Source organism: Microtus ochrogaster, chromosome 21 (assembly GCF_000317375.1).
Source record: "Microtus ochrogaster isolate Prairie Vole_2 chromosome 21, MicOch1.0, whole genome shotgun sequence".
Taxonomy (NCBI): domain Eukaryota; kingdom Metazoa; phylum Chordata; class Mammalia; order Rodentia; family Cricetidae; genus Microtus; species Microtus ochrogaster.
In genome coordinates, this window is record NC_022022.1 from 16,761,724 (window position 1) to 16,781,050 (window position 19,327).

The following is a 19,327-nucleotide window of genomic DNA, read 5'->3' on the forward strand; positions in this document are numbered from 1 at the left end:
TATAAATGGTCTTTCATTAAAATTACCATTAACATTATTTCTAATGCAATCTTAGCAACTGGACACTGGACTAAAAACAAGTATATAATATGCAAAATTATTTCAATGAGGACCTAGTCACCCTGATACCCAAACCACAAAAGACTCAACAAAGAAAGAGAATTACAGACCAATTTCACTCAGGAACATTAAGTACAGAAATACTCAATAAAACACCTTTAGTCAAATAGCTGGATAAAAGATTAACTCTAACCAACCAAGTGAAAGAATTTATGACGTGAATTTCAATACTTTGGAGAAAAAAATTAAAGGAAGTATCAGAAGATGGAAAGATCTCCCATGCTCTTGGATCATAGGATTAAAGTAGTAAAAATGGCTACTTAACAAAAGCAATCAACAAATTCAATCCAATCATCAATATCTCAACACAATTCTCACAGACCTTGGAAGAACAACACTCAATTTCATAGAAAAAAATAAAAGTCCAGGATAGATAAAATAATCCTGTGCAAGAGAAGAACTTCAGGAGGTATTGCCATCCATAGTTATTATAGTATTAATAGTAATAAAAACCATATGGTATTGGCATAAAAAGACAGGCAAATCAATGGAACTGAATCAAAGACCCTGACATAAATCCACATACCTAATGGACACCTGATTTTCAACAAGGAAGCCAAAATTGTACAATAGAAAAAAAGAAAACATCTTAAACAGATGGTGCTGATCTAACTGGATATCAGCATGCTGAAGCATTCAAATCGAACCATGTTCATCATCCCATACAAAACTAAGTGGATCAAAGACCTCAACATAAATCCAGTTACACTGAAACCAATACAAAATGGGAAATAATCCCCAACACATTGGCACAGGAGACAGCTTTCTGAAAGAACACCAAGAGCAAAGGCACTAAGATTGACAATTAATAAATGGGACCTCATGAAATTGGAGTTTCTGTAAGGCAAAGGATACTGTCAATAGGACAAAAATGACAAGCTACAGAATGGGAAAAGATCTTCACCAACCCCACATCTGACAGAAGACTGATTTCCAAAATAGATATTAAGCTCAAGAAACTAGGTATCAATAAACCAAATAATCTGACTATAAAATAGGATATTAATCTAAACAGAATTCTCAACTGAAGAATCTCAAATGGTCAAGAAACACTTGAGAAGTACAACATCCTTAGACATCAAAAAAGTGCAAATCAACATGAATGTGAGAAACCACCTTACACTCAGAATGGCTAAGATCAAAAACACAAGCAACAGCTCATGCTAGAGAGGATGTGGAGTAAGGGAACACCCCTCCATTGCTGGTTGAAGTGCAAACTGGTACAGTCACTTTGGAAGTCAGTGTTGTGGTTTCTCAGAAAACTGGAAATCAACCTACCTCAAGACCTGGCTCTATCACTCTTGGGCATAAACCCAAAAGATGATCATTCAAACCACAAGGACAACTGCTCAAGTATGTTCATAGCAGCTTTATTTGTAATAGCCAGAACCTGAAAACAATCTAGATTTTCCTCAATCTAGGAATGGTTTTAAAGACACCAGGAAAACAGCAAATGGACAGAACTAGAAAAAATTATCCTGAGAGAGGTAACCCAGACAGATAGAGACAAACATGGTACGTAATCACTCATCAAGTGGATATTAGCTGTAAAATAAAGGCTAACTCTACTACAGTTCACAGAGCCAGAGAGACTAGGAAAGGAGGACAACTCAGATCTCCCTAGGAAGAGAAATAGAGATTTCATGAGTGGACTGAGGGTAAGTGGGGATGAGAACATGAGTGATCAGGATGGAGGGGAATGAGTGGAGAGGGAGAGTGCTGGGGGGGGGGGGGGGGCTCTTGGGGGCATTTCGGAGTCAGGTAGAAGTCTGGCACAGGAATATCCCAGGAGACTTAAGTGGAGAACTCCAGCTTAGACACCTTGCAATAGCAGTAGCCTGAACTGGCCATCTCCTGTGACCAGACTGGAGCCTAGCCCAACTGTCATCAAAAAGGCGCCATCTAGCAACTGATGGAGGTAGATACACAGAACCACAGCCAAACAGGCAGCAAAGTTCAGAATCCAGAGGAGGAGAATGGAGTGTAGGAACCAGAGGAGACAAGGGACAAGAACACCTCACGAAGGGTCACATAACCAACCAACCTCAGTTTATAGAGACTGAACGGACAACTAGGAAGCCTGGGACTAACCTACACTTTGCATATATGTTACAGTTGTGTAGCTTGGTCTTCTTGTGGGACTCCTAACAGCTACAACAGGGGCTGCCCCAACTCTTTTATTGGCTTTGGAATCCTATTATCCAGTCTTAATAAATGGGGAGGTGCTCAGCAACTTGATAAGCCATGTTTTATTGATACTCATGGGAGAACAGCCCTTTTCTGGATGCAGACTAAAGAGGAGGGGACTAGGGGATGGGGGAGAAAAGGGGAGGTGGTGGGAAAAGACTGGGGAATGGGGAGAGGCCAAAGCTCAGATATAAAAAAACAGATAAATTTAAAAATTAAAAGTAAAAATAAATTAAGGTGGTTTCTAGTATAACTGTTGAAAAAATTTCCAGATATATTCTGAAGGACATTTTTAGAGTACTTTATGGTAACACATATTTACTTGCCTCTCTTCTATTATGAAATATCAAAATGCCTATTAAGTGAATACAATGCATCAAATACTAACAACAGGCTGAGAATGATTTTTATCAAATTTCCAGAACAAAGAAAATGAATGGAAACAGACTAAGAAAACAGTGAACACACAGTAAGCTGGGAATTGAACTGGCAACAACAACAAAAGAAAGGTATCGGAGCAACAACTGGCAGGATGACAAGATAGGGAGCACAAACACAGATTAATAGAAAGTCTAGAAGATGAATAAGAGACACAATTCTTGCTTCTGACTCATCACCTCAACACTAAAAACAACAAAATATCCCTCAAAAGAATCAAAGGTCCTAAAAGGCATGTTTGATAGTTCAAAATAAATGGTTCTGTGACAGGGATGGTGGGGCAGAGCGGCTCTACCATGACATTCAATTCCTCACTTTAGTCTGGAGAAAAATCATATAGTCTCAGAAAATTCTAATTTTGCATTCTAACTTGAATAAAAATGAAGAGCAAGAAAGGAAAATAAGAACAAGATAAACTAAAAGGTAAAACTGAAGGAGATACCACTCAAACTCTGCAAAACTATTTTAAAAATAAACTGTACTTAGAATCTTCAAAGAACTGAAATGTATTCTCTGTGCTCAACTACAATGTAAAAACACACAAAACAAACAAAAACACTAAAGGGCTTTTGAAAATTAAAAACGACTTAATTTGAACATTCCTTCTGTATGTAATCAAATAGACTAGATAAGTGATTTATTCCCTAATCACTTTGAACTTCATTATGCTAAAGTCCCCTCTATTTGGAGCTTTAAGTAGCCATTACTATTTAAAATTATCTATCTAGGAATTCCCTATTATTGTTCCCTTTCTTGTATATTTCTTTCTTTTCAATCTTCTCAACTGATGATGGAAGGCACAGCCCAGTGAGAGTATTCAACTACCAGGTTCAAGACATTGGATTTAATTTATCCATAATAATACACAGAATGGTATGTTCAAAATATCAAAAATTAAAACAATAAATAAAACTAGGATAAGTTTCTTTTTAAGGGGGCTGGAGAGATGGCTCAGTGGTTAAGAGTATTGCCTGCTCTTCCAAAGGTCCTGAGTTCAATTCCCAGCAACCACATGGTGGCTCACAACCATCTGTAGTGAGGTCTGGTGCCCTCTTCTGGCCTGCAGACATAACACACAGACTATTGTATACGTAATAAATAAATAAATAAATATTAAAAAAAAAAGTTTCTTTTTAAGGAGACAGTTTACTAAGTGTAATAAAATGCATATAGAAAGACATGCTGTACATGACCTCACATCAAGAACCTCACATAATCAAGCTCATAAAGTAGCAAGAAGACTGGCTTCAAGGGCAAAAAGGACCCTTGAAGGATGATCTTTGATCAGGATAGGTCTAAGTGGTCTATGACAAATCATGAAAATTACAGCTACTTGTAAATTCAAAATATTTTAAACATTCTCACCATTGAGAAATTAGGTATTTCAGGTAGTAGAGAAGCTAATATCTGATTACCCACAAAGGACAAATATAAAAATATCACACTGTACTCCTTAAATACGTACATTCATGATTTGCCAATAGATATTAAATAAATGCAAAAAAACATAAATAAGAGGTACAGAACAGATAACTTCTTTTGGCATACTTTCTGACTTCTTTGATTCAAAGTGAATGAAATCTTTATTACAAATTAAAGCAATAAAGCACATGGCATGTTAACCCTATCCCTTAAGAAAGTTTTACAGCTTATTTTTTCGTATGTTATTAAAAATAATTTCAAGTCACTTTTCACAAAGTGAGAAAAATCTACAAGAAATGAAGTTTTTGATAGCCAGATACATCCCTATCTTACTGAAGCAAATACATATAGTAAGCATTAAAAGTACTAAATTAAAGAAAATGAAAGTTCTTAGACCATTATGGCAATTCAACATGTTTGGGTCTAAAAATATTCTTATCTATTTTAACATTAATTTAAAATATCTTTTGTACTATATTTTCAAAAGACAAATTCATACAATCTTGATTAGTTTTTTCCAAGAAAATATATCTTTAGGGTAAAAAATAAAAGCAAAAAACTTTGATAATGAAAAGAATACTAAGAATCAATCGCAGACACTGCATTTCCTAACTTAAGTTTAAGCAACAGAATAGTGTAATTTATAATAACAAGTTCAATCTCATCAATGGTCTCTCCAACCTCTCTGGCTTCCCCTCCTACATCTAACTCTAGCTCCAGCTGTGACTACAGATACTTGTCAGTGTTTGTTCGTTTTGCTGTTTGGTACTAGGAACTAAATAAACCCAGGACCTCAAACATGTACAACCAACTCTCAGTTCTAGTTTCCATATTAAAAAACTTTAAAATGTAACAAGAAATAGAAATTTCTGACAAAGTACTTAAATAGTAAAACTAATCTAATATTAATTTAGACCATGAAAATGAATATCAGAAAGTCACATATTTTTATAAATACTCAATATGTACACATATAAACTAAAATATTCTAAAGATAACAAGAAAATGCATATGAAGCAATTTATTTTCTATTCATATATACTATTTATGAGATTCGTAAGATGCTATCAGGTACCTATATACACTCACTTGGTTTAGTGTATTATCTGTCTTTAGTTCTTTGTGATTGGAGTACTGGATGTAAATTGGTTGGTTACGAAGATGAGGTGTCACAGCAGAATAGTAATTAACCATAGTAATAGCTGCTTCCTCTGTTGCCAGTTCCAAAAATGCCTGAAAATGAGTTTAAAAAAAAAAGCACAAAAACCAAAAAACTATGAATTAAATCTTTAAATAAGAATTACAAATTTTAACCCAAACTCAAGTATCTGTGTAATCTAGTTTGCTAATTAAACATTGCCTAGACTACAACCCTCAATTTACAACATTTTAATGAAGAGAATTTAGTATCTTATTGAAGGACTGGAAGAGGTGGGTTTTAAGAGCTTGTTGCTTTGGACTCAAGTTTACACCCCAACATCCATGTATACAGTGCCTCACAAGTGCCTTAAACTACAATTCTCTTTGGCTTCTTTAGGTACTTCCACTCACATGCATATACCCACACACATAAATAGTTTGAAAATAATACATCTTAGAAATATTTTAATTTTAAATATACAGTTCGAGCTAATTCAAGCAATACCCTTTGAGAACAAACTACGTCTGTGTTCCATCTATGACTTACATGATATTCTCTACCCCATAAATCCGTTTCTTTCTAACAAAAACTAGAAAAAAAATAAAACATTTTCTAGTACCAGAATTTTATTATTACTACCCTAAAGGTCTAATTTAAAAAATGTAAAGGGAAAAATTTTAAATGGCCGCCATAATTTTAACATTAGCTATATTTTAGAGAATGTTAAGTTTCATAAATTCTTCTAAATAGAATCATTAAATATTTTTAAACAAAATTTCATGTTTAATTTATCTGGACCTTACTGCTACTGTTACATTTACTGAACGAGTATCTAAAATTTAAGACTGATTTCTACTAATGCTACCAATAAGCAAGAGGTGCTACTAGTGTCCCTCGTTTCTGCTTTTTTAAAAAAAAAAGAAGACTTCTTTTTAATGAGGTAACAGACAATTCTCATTCTGTGTGAGGTTTAGCATGTTAGCAATGTTTGAAGAACTGTACCTGGTTTTTTCCTTTCAGCATAAGGATGTTAGTCACCTTACCAAAAGGTAAACCTAAAGCAATGACTTCTGTTTCAGTCACTTCACCAGGTAATTTTCGAATATGAAGTACACGAGAGGGCGCCCCATCCATTTTATCTTCTCCTTTAAACTTCTTATTATCATTACCGTTGGCTGAAAGATATTCAAAAACACTCTTTATATTTTAGTAAGACAAAAGTACACAGATTTTCCTTATTTTTATGAAAAGCCAAAAATAATCTTAGAACATAGGTGAATAAGTATGAATTTTTGGAAAACTAAAATTAGGCTTTTAAAAGAATGGAGAAATTTTAGCCATGTGCACAGTCTATGTAGAGAGAATAAGTAATCAGCAAAAAAATTAAAATTCAATTTCTTTTTTTTTTTTTTTTCCAAGACAGGGAACTAGCTCTTGCAGTCCAGGATGGCCTTGAACTTAGATTCCCCTAGCCTCTGCCTCCAGAGTGCTGGGATTAAAGGCATGAGCCACTATTGCCTGGCTAAGATTCAATTTCATATAAAAACTGTCCAAGTACATAAGTATATCACCATTTAATCTGTTTTACAGACTAACAGATAACAGCGAACTCCCTTAACCCAAAGAGATACATTGCAAAGCCCCATTCTATATCTATGAACAGCTAGGGAAAGCTCTACAGATGGTTTTTCTATGTTCCAAGCATATGGCAAGGTTTAATTTACATTGGGCACAGTAAGAGCTTACTAAGAACAAATAATAAAACAGAATGAAAACATCAACATAATGAAGTAAAAGTACGTACTTTTGAATCATTAAAGTACTGGCAGTATCCATTTCAATAAATAAATCTGCATTCATTATAAAGTTTCACCAAAAAAAGAAAAACTCTCTGTAATTACAGATGCCTATAAATTCGATAATATTTAATATGGAACTGTGTGTAAGCCATCTCTCTATCTAATCAGTTGGTTGTAATTTACTAAATACTTAAGTGTATTTCTAAGACGTCTCTTGACATGAAAAATTCTTATACATGCTAATATATTCACAGATACTTTTTAAAATAAAATTTAAATACTTTATGATGCCACAGTGTACACATGAAGTCAGGGGACAACTTGCATCAGTCACTGCTCTGCTCCAGGTGGGCCCCAGGAATCACATGTAGGTTACTAAGGTTGGCAGCAGGAGCCCGGAAGCCTCTAAGCGTACCGTTTATCATATAGTACTTAGTTCTGAAGCACTTTAAGGACAGTTTCTACTCTTAAAATCCAAACAAATGAAACTTTAAAAACGATTTCTACTCTTAAGTCAAATCCTGTTTTTTATTTCAATCTAATATCAACGTTTTTTTTAAGAATTTTTTATTTATTTATTATGTGTACTCTCAGTATTATGTGTATTCTCAGTATTCTGTCTGCATGTATGATGCATCACATTACAGATGGTTGTGAGTCACCATGTGGTTGCTGGGAATTGAACTCAGGACCTTTGGAAGAGCAGGCAGTGTTCTTAACGGCTGAACCATCTCCCCAGCCCCTAATATCAACGTCTTAATGAGTAAAGAGAGCAATCTCATACTGGACCCTGTGAAAGAATCATGTTGCTTCTTTTCTAATTATCTTCCTCACAACTGCCTATCTTATATTGTTGTTTGTTCAAAATATTCTTAAGATCTCCTATAATTCATTACAAACTACCTTTGCATTAAGATAGTACTCTGGTTAAAAACAATGTTAAAAAAATAAAATAAACACGCACATTCATCTTTAAGTCTATCATTTTTCTGGACCAGCCTTTAGGGACCATCACTGACTGAGGACTATTTCTCTTTTATTTAATTAATTTATTTTATATCCTGACTACAGTTTCCCCTCACTCCTCTTCTCCCACCCCAATCTCTGTTTCTGTTCAGAAAGGGGCAGGCCTCCCATGAGTATCAACAAAGCATGACAGTATCAAGTTGCAGTAAGACTAAAACAACTCCCCTTGTTTTTAGGCTGGGCAAGGCACCTGTATGAAGAATATATTTCAAAAGCCAACCAAAGCATTAAGGATAGCCCCTCCTCCCATCATTAGGAGTTCCGCAAGTAGAGCAAGCTACACAACTGTCATTATATGTAGAGGGCCTATGTCAGTCCCAGGCAGTAGAGCAAGTAGAGCAAGCTACACAACTGTCATTATATGTAGAGGGCCTATGTCAGTCCCAGGCAGGCTCCCTGGTTGTTGGTTCTGACTCTGTGAGTTTCTATGAGCCAGGTTAGTTATTTCTGTGGATTTTCTTGTGATGTACTTGACCCTTCTGGCTCTCTTCAGCAGGATTCTGAGCTGAGCCTAATGTTTGGCTGTGGATCTCTGCATCTGTCTCCACCAGCTCCTGGATGAAGACTCTCTCATGACAACTGGGGTGGTCTTCAGAGATGACTGACAACAAACGGATCAGTCAGCAATCTGATCAGAGGAGATAGCCAGTTCAGGATATGTATCCACTATTGCTAGGAGACTTAGCTAGGGTCATCCTTTGAGATTTGTGGAAGTTTCCCCTTGCACCAGATTTCTACCTGATCCTGAAATTTCTAGTCGTCTCTTTCAGTACTCTCCTTCTCTATTCAACTCTCCACCGGATCCTTTGTGTTCCCATCACTACCCGCCCCCAGTCTCCATCCAGGAGATCCATTCTCCTTGAGCCAAACTGAGGACTATTAACCTTCCCTTACTGGATCTCTTTCAATCACTTGAAATTTAAATATATATATAAATATTGTTCTGTAGTTACACAATATAGTTTTACAAATATGGGTCAAACCAAAGTGACAGAGCCATTGTTCTAATTCTCTATTGCAGCCTTTTATTTACAGTGTAATGGTTAAGCTTGTATATCTGACTGGATTTAGAATTATCATGGAAACACATATGGTATATATACTAGGGTATATTCTGGATTAGTGAATATGATTTAGTGAATATGAACTTGATTTATTGTGAGTAAACAATTTCTAGGAGAGAAAACAGCAGAATCCTATAGTTAAGTGAACTGCTTTAAGTTCAGATCCTGCCAAATAGAGAAACCAACCTTGATTGATCAGAATTGTTTCCCTACTTACAAAGTGCTAGAAGGAACTATGCAGGCTGCTGGCAGAGAAAAGATCAATGGTCTCATCTAGCAATAGACCCACATGCTACAATACCAGTCTGTTTAGAAAGATGTGGCTGCCCACTGATGTAATAGTCGCTAAACAGCTATAGCAATAACCACCCACTTTCTGCTTCTCTGAAGCCTGCTCTACTGTAGAAATTCCATGTCTGTTACACAAACCTGTTCAAAAGTCTGTAACTGGGGAGTCCATAGGCCCTGGAGAAAACTCACTACTATTGTTTTGCTAAATAGTCATGTTGTCAAACTACCTTCTAAATATCTATTCATATGCACAGATCTGGATTACTCTCAAGTCTGGTCAGAGGCTTCTTTTTGCAGTGTGTAGCAGACTCACAGCTGATCAAAGTAATAAGCACATTAATGCCTTCTTGTGGATAAATCATCTTATTAACCTTCCCCTATCCAAGGCTCAGTATATGTAGAAATACGGGCAGAAAGATAAGAGCTGATGAAAAGGGGTGAAAGTTGTGAAATACAGATTTCTGGATATGACCAAGGCTGTTGGACACATTAATTCATAGCAGCTATGGTTACCTATGTAAGATTAAGCCAAGCAAAATTCCAACATGGCATGTGGAGGAGCCACAAACTGTTCATGCTGATGATGAATGGCTAATGAAGGTCTCTTTTGGAGACATGTCTGCTGGCAAATTACCAGTGCCCCAGAAGATGGCCACACAGTCAAGCTAATATGGACAGCACTAACTAAAGGAGTTATTGGTAACAATACAAAAGGAATCACTAAGCTGGAAGAGGACCGGATAACGGGCAATAAACAGGAGGGAGGTAATGGTGGATAGATATCATCAACATATATATGGACTTTATGAGTAAATTAAATATATTTGAAAGAGAAACTGCCAAATTTCTAAAGTAGTTTTAGAATTTTACATTACAACAGTAAAATTATCAAAACTCTTTCCAATACTTTATGTGATTATCTTCTTTGCCTAATATCTGTGCAAGTATTTTGATCAATTTCTAAAACTGGGTTGTTCATAATCTATAATCTTACTGTTAAACATGAGTTTGCCCATTTATAAGTTTATATACAATCTTGTTATTAGTTTTTTGTTTTGGTTTTTAGACACAGGGTTTCTCTACAAAAAAGTCCTGGAACTCCCTTTGTAGATCAGCAAGGCCTCAAACTCACTGAGAGCCACCTCCCTCCGCCTCCCAAGTTCTAGGAGGCATGTGCCACCACCTCACAGCTTTTAATGTTAGCTTTTATAGCTATACTCTTTGTAAAAAAATATTTGGCTACACATGGCTTGCCTTTGTCTCTGAAGGGCAGACATAGTTAATTCTTTTCTTCAATGACTTTTGAGTCACTACCTACAAAATTTGTTTTCTTCTAAAAATTTTAAAACTTTCAGATTTACATTTACAACACAGAGTTCATTTCTACCTATATTGGAAGATATAAATCCAAAAATCACTTGCAATGGGATAGGAAGGCAAAATGCTACATAGTATTCCTTTAAATCTCTTTTCTCCTCACAAGACTTTGTACCTCCCATAAACCTACTGCCCATAAATCTATGGACTTACTTTTGAATTCTCTCTATTGTGGTCAACTGACCAACTCATTTATCTTTAACCCAAAACAGTATGCTATGTACCGCAGAATTATATAGTAAGAGTTTAGCGTATACTTAGTGGTCAACCCATCAGAGATGCATACCTTGTTTAGTCATTATCAAAATCAAACAATCTTCCAGCTTTTTCACCATTATGTACTAGCTACATTTTTATCTTTTCTTAGAGGTATCACTAAGATTTTAGTATATAAGCTCAATTTCAGAATATTTTTATGTTAAAGTCAACATTATATTACTTAATGTAAAATATTAAGAACTTTGTCAAAAGTAATCCCATTTGTTTTTACTTTTGGGCTGTTGTCATAATCTCATCTACATAATAAAGCCTATAATACAAATGCAACCTAGCTAGTATCAAAATTCTGAATATGACCCCTACACCAATTCCGTCTACCTAAATTTGTACAATTTCCTTTTCTTCAGGACCCATGCCCCCAAGTCCTACATGTTTATAATTCCAATGAGTTTCTTGGTTCAGGGAAGCTTTTTGCAGAGAAGTAGAAGGAGTAGGAGGCTCACTGCAGGGGTTTCCATTCAGTTAAGCTTATACTTTCTGTTCATCAACTCCAACAACCAACTTTGATTTGGAAGATGACTGGAAAAGGAGTCAAGGCTACTACAGTTACTCATGTATAGCTGTAGATTTTAATTTTTAAAATATTCCTAGTACCAACTACTATTATAAATAAAAAAACTTAACAAAGCAGAATTGCAGATATGTGAACTTGTGTGTTCATTCTCAGAATATGACACTACGATAGTTTCATAACTGCTATACAGAAAAATATTAATATATACTAGAAATTCATCTTTACATCAGCATACTGCAGTTAGCAAATATAATCTTACCATTTTTAGTTAATTGAAACAATAGGATTGTTTATGTGTACATCAAAGTGTATCAAAACAGAAACAATTAACTGAAAGATAATTGCTTATTTTATCCTTTTTGTTTATAGAAAAAGGAAAACTGGCTTCAGGAAAATAGGTGTAAAATGTAGAGTTTTAAGGTAAATTAATCAAATAATATGATGTGGGAGTCCCCTCTGTATGCTGTGGATACCATTGGTTAATAAAGAACCTGCTTTGGGCCTTCAGCGCAGAATAGGGCAAGACAGAAATTCCAAGCAGACAGAGGAGGAGAGAGGAAGAGGAGTCAAAGAGAAGTCATGTAGCTGCTGAAGGAGAAGGACTCTTGCGCTTGCGGGAACTTTGCCAGCAGGCCACAACCTCATGATGATGCACAGATTAATAGAAATGGGTTAATTTAAGATGTAAGAGCCAGCTAAAAATATGCATAAGCTAAAAGGCCAAACAGTATGGTAATTAACAGTTTCTGTGTGATTATTTCGAGTCTGGATGGCCTGGAAACAAACAGCCTCTGCCTACAATAACAATAATGATAAAGATATTAAAATATTATTTCAGATTTACCAAAGAAGAGTTCTGTGCAGATTAAATAAATCCTCTTAGATTTATAAGTAGACAACAAAATGGAAATTCATTAAAATATTATTAGCGCAAAGAAGATGAAACTACATAGAAATTAATTGTGTTGGTCAATTTTGGTTTTTTTATTTACAGTACAGGCAACAAGGTTTTGAATAATAAAAATATTGTCTACCACCAGATTTGATCATTACAGTGTATGTGTTTAATGTCAAACTGTAAACAAATATATAGAATCTGTGTCACTTAACAAAAATAAATCTTTAACAACAGTATGATAACGGGAAAGTCTCAAGACTGGGTATGACCCAGTGGTAGAGTATTTCCCTGGCAGGTGTAAGCACTTGCACAACATTCTTTGTGCACTGTAAAGATATATTATTCTCATTGGTTACTAAAGAGCTGACTGGTCAACAGCTAGACAGAATAAGGTTAGGTGGAAGAATCAGACTAAGAAAATGCTGGGAAGGAGAAGGAGGAGTCTGAGAAGACACCATGAGCTGCAAACTGAGCAGGATGGGAAGTAAGGATATAAGGTAAAGGAGTCTTGGGGCAGCACACAGGTTAATAGAAATGGGTTCATTTAAGTTAGAAGAGCTAGCTAAAAACAAGTCCAAGCTATTGGCCGTGGTTATTTGGGGAGTGGCTGACGGGACAGAAAAGTCCACCTAAAGTGCTTGATTCAGTCCCTAGCATCACAATGACAAATAAATTGAATCTGATTTAAACTCTACTTCCTCAGAAAATTATCAATTTCATGTTTCAAAACAAAAGCTGTTCTGACCGAAGTTTTAACGTTCTGCCCTGGAAAACAGTAAATGAGGGCTGCTAAGTCCAGCAACACTTACCTGTAACTACCATGCCGCTCATATTAGAGTTGGGACTACTGAGAACACTGCCTGAGAGTAGCTCGTCAGATCCTCTCTATAAAAAAAAAACAACAACAACAAAAAACCATATTACCATAAGACACTGCACTAAAAAAGCAATACAAAAGCTTATCTTTTATTTCTAACTTTTCAACTACTGAACATGACAAATCCCTAAGACAATGGTTCAACCTTCCTAATGCTGCAGTCCTTTACAGTTACTCATGGTGTGGTGATCATCAACCATAAAATTATTTCACTGCTACTTCATACCTAATATTGCTACTATTATGGATCATAATATAAATACCTAATATACAGGCTATCTGATATGTGACCCCTGTCAAGACTGAACCCACAGATTCGAACTGATGCCCTAAAACAAAGGATAACTTCATCCTTTTTCTTATTTTCCTTTCCCACCTGTATCAAGAGAAAGTGTTCATTTCCTTCTTTATACCCAAAATTCAAGAAAGGAAAAGTTAAAGTTTCAGAATTTTTTCAAAGGCTACACCTCAACTGCTTGCCAAAAAGGAAAGAATAGGACAGAGGAGATAGCCTTTCTCAAAAGCATTATTTGAATCTTTCATTCTACTGATTTTACACAATCACATAAATCAGGTCTTTAGGAAATTCAAAATTCAAAACGGGGAGCTATTAGTTACCATAATCAAAAAAAAGGTATAAATATCATCAACGAGAACACTGAAGACAAAAGCAACATCTAAAGAATGAGAAAGTTCACTGCACAAAATAAAAGAAATTGACTCATCTTTAAATTCTTTAGGGAAAGGTTATGTTTTGTATGTTCAAATTACTCAATGTTTTAGGTATTTGAAAATATCTGGATTTTATAAAAATATACTTTACTAGACTAATATTGAAAATAAATCAACTGTTTTGTCTATTTTTTAAATGTATGTATTTACTAGATGGACATTAATATTTAAAATAACTAAATAATAGTGACTGACTTAAAGAATTTATCAGAATAAGTTGAACAAAAAAATCAAGATGAAGTATAAAATAATTTTATATTACAAAATATAAAAAGACAAAATCAAATTATTATATACACAAAGTTGGCTTCCAACTATAGGATGGGGGTTTCCTACAGTGAATAAAATCAGCCCTTATCTAAATCATTCCATATTTGATTCTAAAAGTAAAAGGCGGGAGGAAATAAAAAGGGCAAGTCTTAGTGCTTTACTTAGCCAAAGAAACCATACAACCCTTTAGAAGGGTCAGAGTGTAATGTCTAAGCATCCACCACCATCCTTACAAATAAATACCCTAGTTTCCAAAAGAAAACACAGCATCCTTTCAGATGTGTGGTATCACTGTATCCTTTCTTCCCACTCTATGAGACAGTAACTAACTACAACGTGATGGGTAGGAAATCCCTGTTCTGAGTTAACGCAAATCCCTAACTCACTCACTTCCTTCTCCCTACCACAAACCTTCACAACGTATGGTAAAGTTGTTGAGTTTTTAAAATTTTTTATATGGTGGAAACTTTTCTACAATATTGATGTTAAATTTACTACATTAACTAATAGAATTTTACATGAACTCTTACGCAACCTAGTCATTTAACTTTGATACTATAAAAAAAATCACACAATGATAGTAAGTGATGGCTGTTTCACTGTAGTACCTGCTAAAACCAAATCAAACTTGTAATATTTAAATTCAGAATCAAAACCTATCCTAATATGTACTCTGTAATCTCCAAAACATCTAAAATGTCAACCTGTTTTCCACTCCACTAAAAAATTTACATATCAAAATGAGTTTGAATGTCTCTTGGTAAATAAGTATGATTAGAAAAACTAAGACATCTATTATAGTACAAATGATCGTTTCAAAAAATTATTTTATTGAATTAAGAAAGTTTCTGTCAGAGGAATGAATATGATTTTTTTTAAAAATGCAAGTCATTTGTCATTAATTTAAAAGGTATGAATAGGTTTTTCTTCTGTTATTAAATCGTCTTCTGTTTATCATAATTGAACCTAACTACCATCTACTGCTTCCTGCAGAGAGTTCTGAGGGCTGCCAATTGTAACAAGAAGAAGCTGAGGAAGTTGGGAAGTCCATGGGCCCTGCTAGGTAGAAGACTGACCTCTAGCCAAGCACTTTCTACTCTAAAGATGCCAGCCTAAGAAATTATGACCCGCAAAAATTAAAAAATATCGAGTTCCAGAGAAAAACTAGACTTTCAGAAAATGATGTTACTCATCCTTGACAGAAAAAGCTGAACAGGTATGAGTATTAACCTCTCATTAAATGCTGGAAAAGCACATCACACTACCCATAAAAATACACAGAACAATGACATACCAAACAGAACTATCACAACCAAAAGTTACATGTGAAGAACTATTAACAATACAGATAAACCTACAGGAATAATAGCGAGAAAAAAGAAAAATTAGCAGTTACACAGTATCAGACCAATTAGCCAAGAACAAAAAGCATAGGGATCATAAATGCAAGATGGAAGAAATCTGGCTTGTTGAAATCATTTTCTTACACCATCAGAAACTTATTTAAACAATTATTTTTATCAAGAATCCCTACAAAGAAATTAAATCTGAAAGGAAACACTAGTAAAGACTAGAACTATGTAGTCACAAAATCCCCGCTAGGAAAAACTATTAAAGAAATTAAAAATGATTAAAGTCCATATAAAATTGCAAATACATGTATATGCACATCATATACATATATGGTCTTTATTTTCATTTTCTGGCATAAAACTCTGAAAAGTCCTTATAAAAATAATACTAATGAGATTACTGATGGCTGCAAGGCTCAAGGCAGGTTCAGGATAGCAGCTGGTCACTGGAGGAAGACCAAGGATGAAGAGAGGAGGAGGTAAAGGTTAAGTTGATCACCAACAGTCAATGGTTTGATCAAACATGCCTATGTAATGAAGCCTCCAGAAAACCCTAAAAGGACTAGTCCGGTTTCCAAGGTTAGCATGTAGAGAATCCCAGACACAGGAAACCTAAAAAAGTTCTATAGCCCTTCTCCCTCACCTTGAGCACCTCTTCACCTTACCATTAATAAAGCTTTAAGTCCTTTTCTTTAGTAAATTAAGTGAACCCAAGAAGATAACTGTGGAAACTACACATTCCAAGCAATGGCACACAACCAGGGGCTTCTGACAGGCATACCAAAATGGAGAAAAACTTGAAGACTTGATTATTGCTTTTGCATACAGAACTAGCAGCCCACAAAATAGGAGAAAATCTTTACCAACTATACATCAAACAAGTGTCTATATATAAAATTTACAAAGTGCAGAAATTATATACCAATGAAATAAAAACAACCAATCAACAAATAACAAAGAATAAACAGTGTTAAAAATAAATATCAATATTCAATATCGCTAGCAACCAAAGAAACACAAATAATAACTACTTTGAATACCACCTCACACCAGTAAAAATGACCATCATCACCAAATCTCTCTTTCCCTTTCACTTTTGGTAGGGGTGCAAACTAATACAGCTATTATGTGGAAAACACTTTGGAGATTTCTCCAACAGTTAACAAAGAACTACCACATGACCCAACTCTTTCACTTCTCATCATATACCCAGAGAATCTGTACCCCCTGGTTACTGCTGCTTTGTTCACTATAACAAAGAATAGGGATTAAGCTAGCTACCTATCAACAGACGAATGGATAATGAAAACAAATATTTACAAGTAAAATAAAATACTGTTATAAAGAAAAAAACTAAAAAAAATCTGTAGAAAAAAATAGACCTGAAATGTACAGTATTAAGCAGGATCACACAATCTCAGTAGGGAAAAAAAACCTGCATGTTCTCTCCCATATGTGAAATGTAGTTAATACATGTAATAAATGTACATGTGGTTAAAGTAACATGCTATAGAGAAGAAAGGCTAAACAGGCCTGAAAGCAGTCAATGAAACATGAGTTATGAAAGAAGATAAATATAAAACAATTGTATTTCTAGTTCTAATTCTGTCATGATTTTTTTGTTCTTAGTAGTAGGTAAGTGTATGAAATATATTTGACACTGAAAGTGAAAAGTTAATGTGAAGCTCCACATTAAAAATAAAAACCAAAAACAATGTACACTCCATTAATCAGGAGAAAACAGTAACAAACAAACAAAAAATCACAACACACCAGACTAGCAGAAATTAACAAACTACATACTTAAAGTAGCAGTAAGAACTTGATATGTAACTCTTCTATGTTAATCTGAGACCTATATCAGAATGAAACACTGGAAATAGTCTACTACTACTGGGCAAAGTAAACATACTCAAGTCTCAGTGCACACTTTTCAAAAAACGGTCATACATATACCAGCACTGTTCAACTTCCCAAATATCTATCAAATGAGATAATTTGAACATTTTCACAGAAGAGCTCTCCACAGTATTATGCAACTGCACATATAATTTAGCTAATTACTGAAATCATCACTGAATGAAAACAGAGTCACAGCCACAGTCAGGTGTAATGGCTCATATTGGGAATCTCAGCACCAGGGGCTGTTGCAGAAGGACAGCCACAGGTTGGGGGCCAACCTGGGCTACGTAGTGACTTCTAAGCCAGTCTAGACTACAGAGTAAGACCCTGCTCCCCACCCCCAAAAAAAGACAAACTATAGAAAACATATGGGCACATTATTTTCATAAAATGAATTACATTTGTGCACTTGTGTTCCTAAGATCGTAAGTATCTGGGAGAATTAGCTTTTGGATCCTTAGGGGGGCTCAAACAGGTGAATGCTCATAGCCTGTACACATCTCCAGATATACATTAAGTCTCTAAAATACTTAAAATATGTAATATAAATAAAAATACATAAGACAATGTCAACAGCACTGCTGACATTAAGATAATGCATTGTTTACATTAAGAAAGTCTTCACATAAACAATTTGGAGGTAGTATTTTCAATCCAAGGTTACCTGCAGGCAGAACGTAAACCAATGAACATGGAAGACCATGTTAACCTTTCGCATTTACATGACAAACATCAAATTGGAAAGAGTAAAAAAAAAATCTTCACAGCACACCTATGTTAAGATACAGAGGGAAATAAAAGCTGATACAGGCATACACACCTATATGGTAACATTCATATTTTTAAGTAGCAGATAAGGGTCTAATTATATTCTCACAAATTAATTATATTAAAGGTTCCAGGAAGAAAACAATGAATAAAAACAATGCATTTTAATAACCCCAACAAGTCACTTCTGTGAAATAATCAAATAATAAGAAAAAAAATCAGAACAAACTACAACCAATACTATAGATTAAGACATCATATCATATAAGGCCAGGTATAGGGATCACAGGTAAAATGGCTAATAGCACAAGCCTGATGACCAGAGTTCAGATCCCCAGAACTTATAATTAAAGGTGGATGTGTGGAGCCCCTAATCTGCAATCTCAATGCTACTACAGCAAGACGGAAGCTCTAGACTGGAGTGATCCTCAAACTCCCAGGCCAGTTAGGCTGAAATAAAATAGAAATAAGAGAGATACTGCTTCAACAAAGTGGAAGGTAAGAAATTCCCAGAATCTGTCCACTGAACTCCACGTCACAACCTGATATATGTGCCCCCCATAAATAAATATTTTTAAAGCTGTCACAAAATTATTTCATAAGCAACAGATACAACTTGATACTACATAAAATTTGCCTCTGGTCATTTCTCCTACCCACCAAGTAAGACTTATTTATAAATTCATTTTTACTATTTTATGGGTGTCTACATGCATTTATAGCACATAAGTACACAGGTGCCCACGGGTTATAGAAAAAAAATGTTGAATCTTGTCTTAGTCCTCAAACAGGGGAGGAAGAACCTGCAGGCAGAAGGTGTTGAATGGCCATGGAGGGGTGCTGCTTACTGGCTTACTTATCATGGCTTGC

The 19,327-nt window shown here is 35.0% G+C and overlaps 1 protein-coding gene across 4 annotated transcripts in view; it reads right to left on the reverse strand.

Annotated features, from left to right (window-relative positions):
• Window positions 1–19,327, reverse strand: part of Ptbp2 (polypyrimidine tract binding protein 2) — a 61,271-nt gene that overhangs the window by 30,688 nt on the left and 11,256 nt on the right. For all 4 annotated transcript variants that reach the window (XM_005357202.3, XM_005357201.3, XM_013350030.2 and 1 more), the window contains exons 3-5: window positions 13,366–13,441; window positions 6,311–6,483; window positions 5,257–5,400 (exon numbers count right to left, since the gene is read on the reverse strand). In XM_005357202.3, coding sequence (XP_005357259.1) covers window positions 5,257–5,400; window positions 6,311–6,483; window positions 13,366–13,441 — 393 coding nt within the window. The remainder of the gene's footprint in view (window positions 1–5,256; window positions 5,401–6,310; window positions 6,484–13,365; window positions 13,442–19,327) is intronic.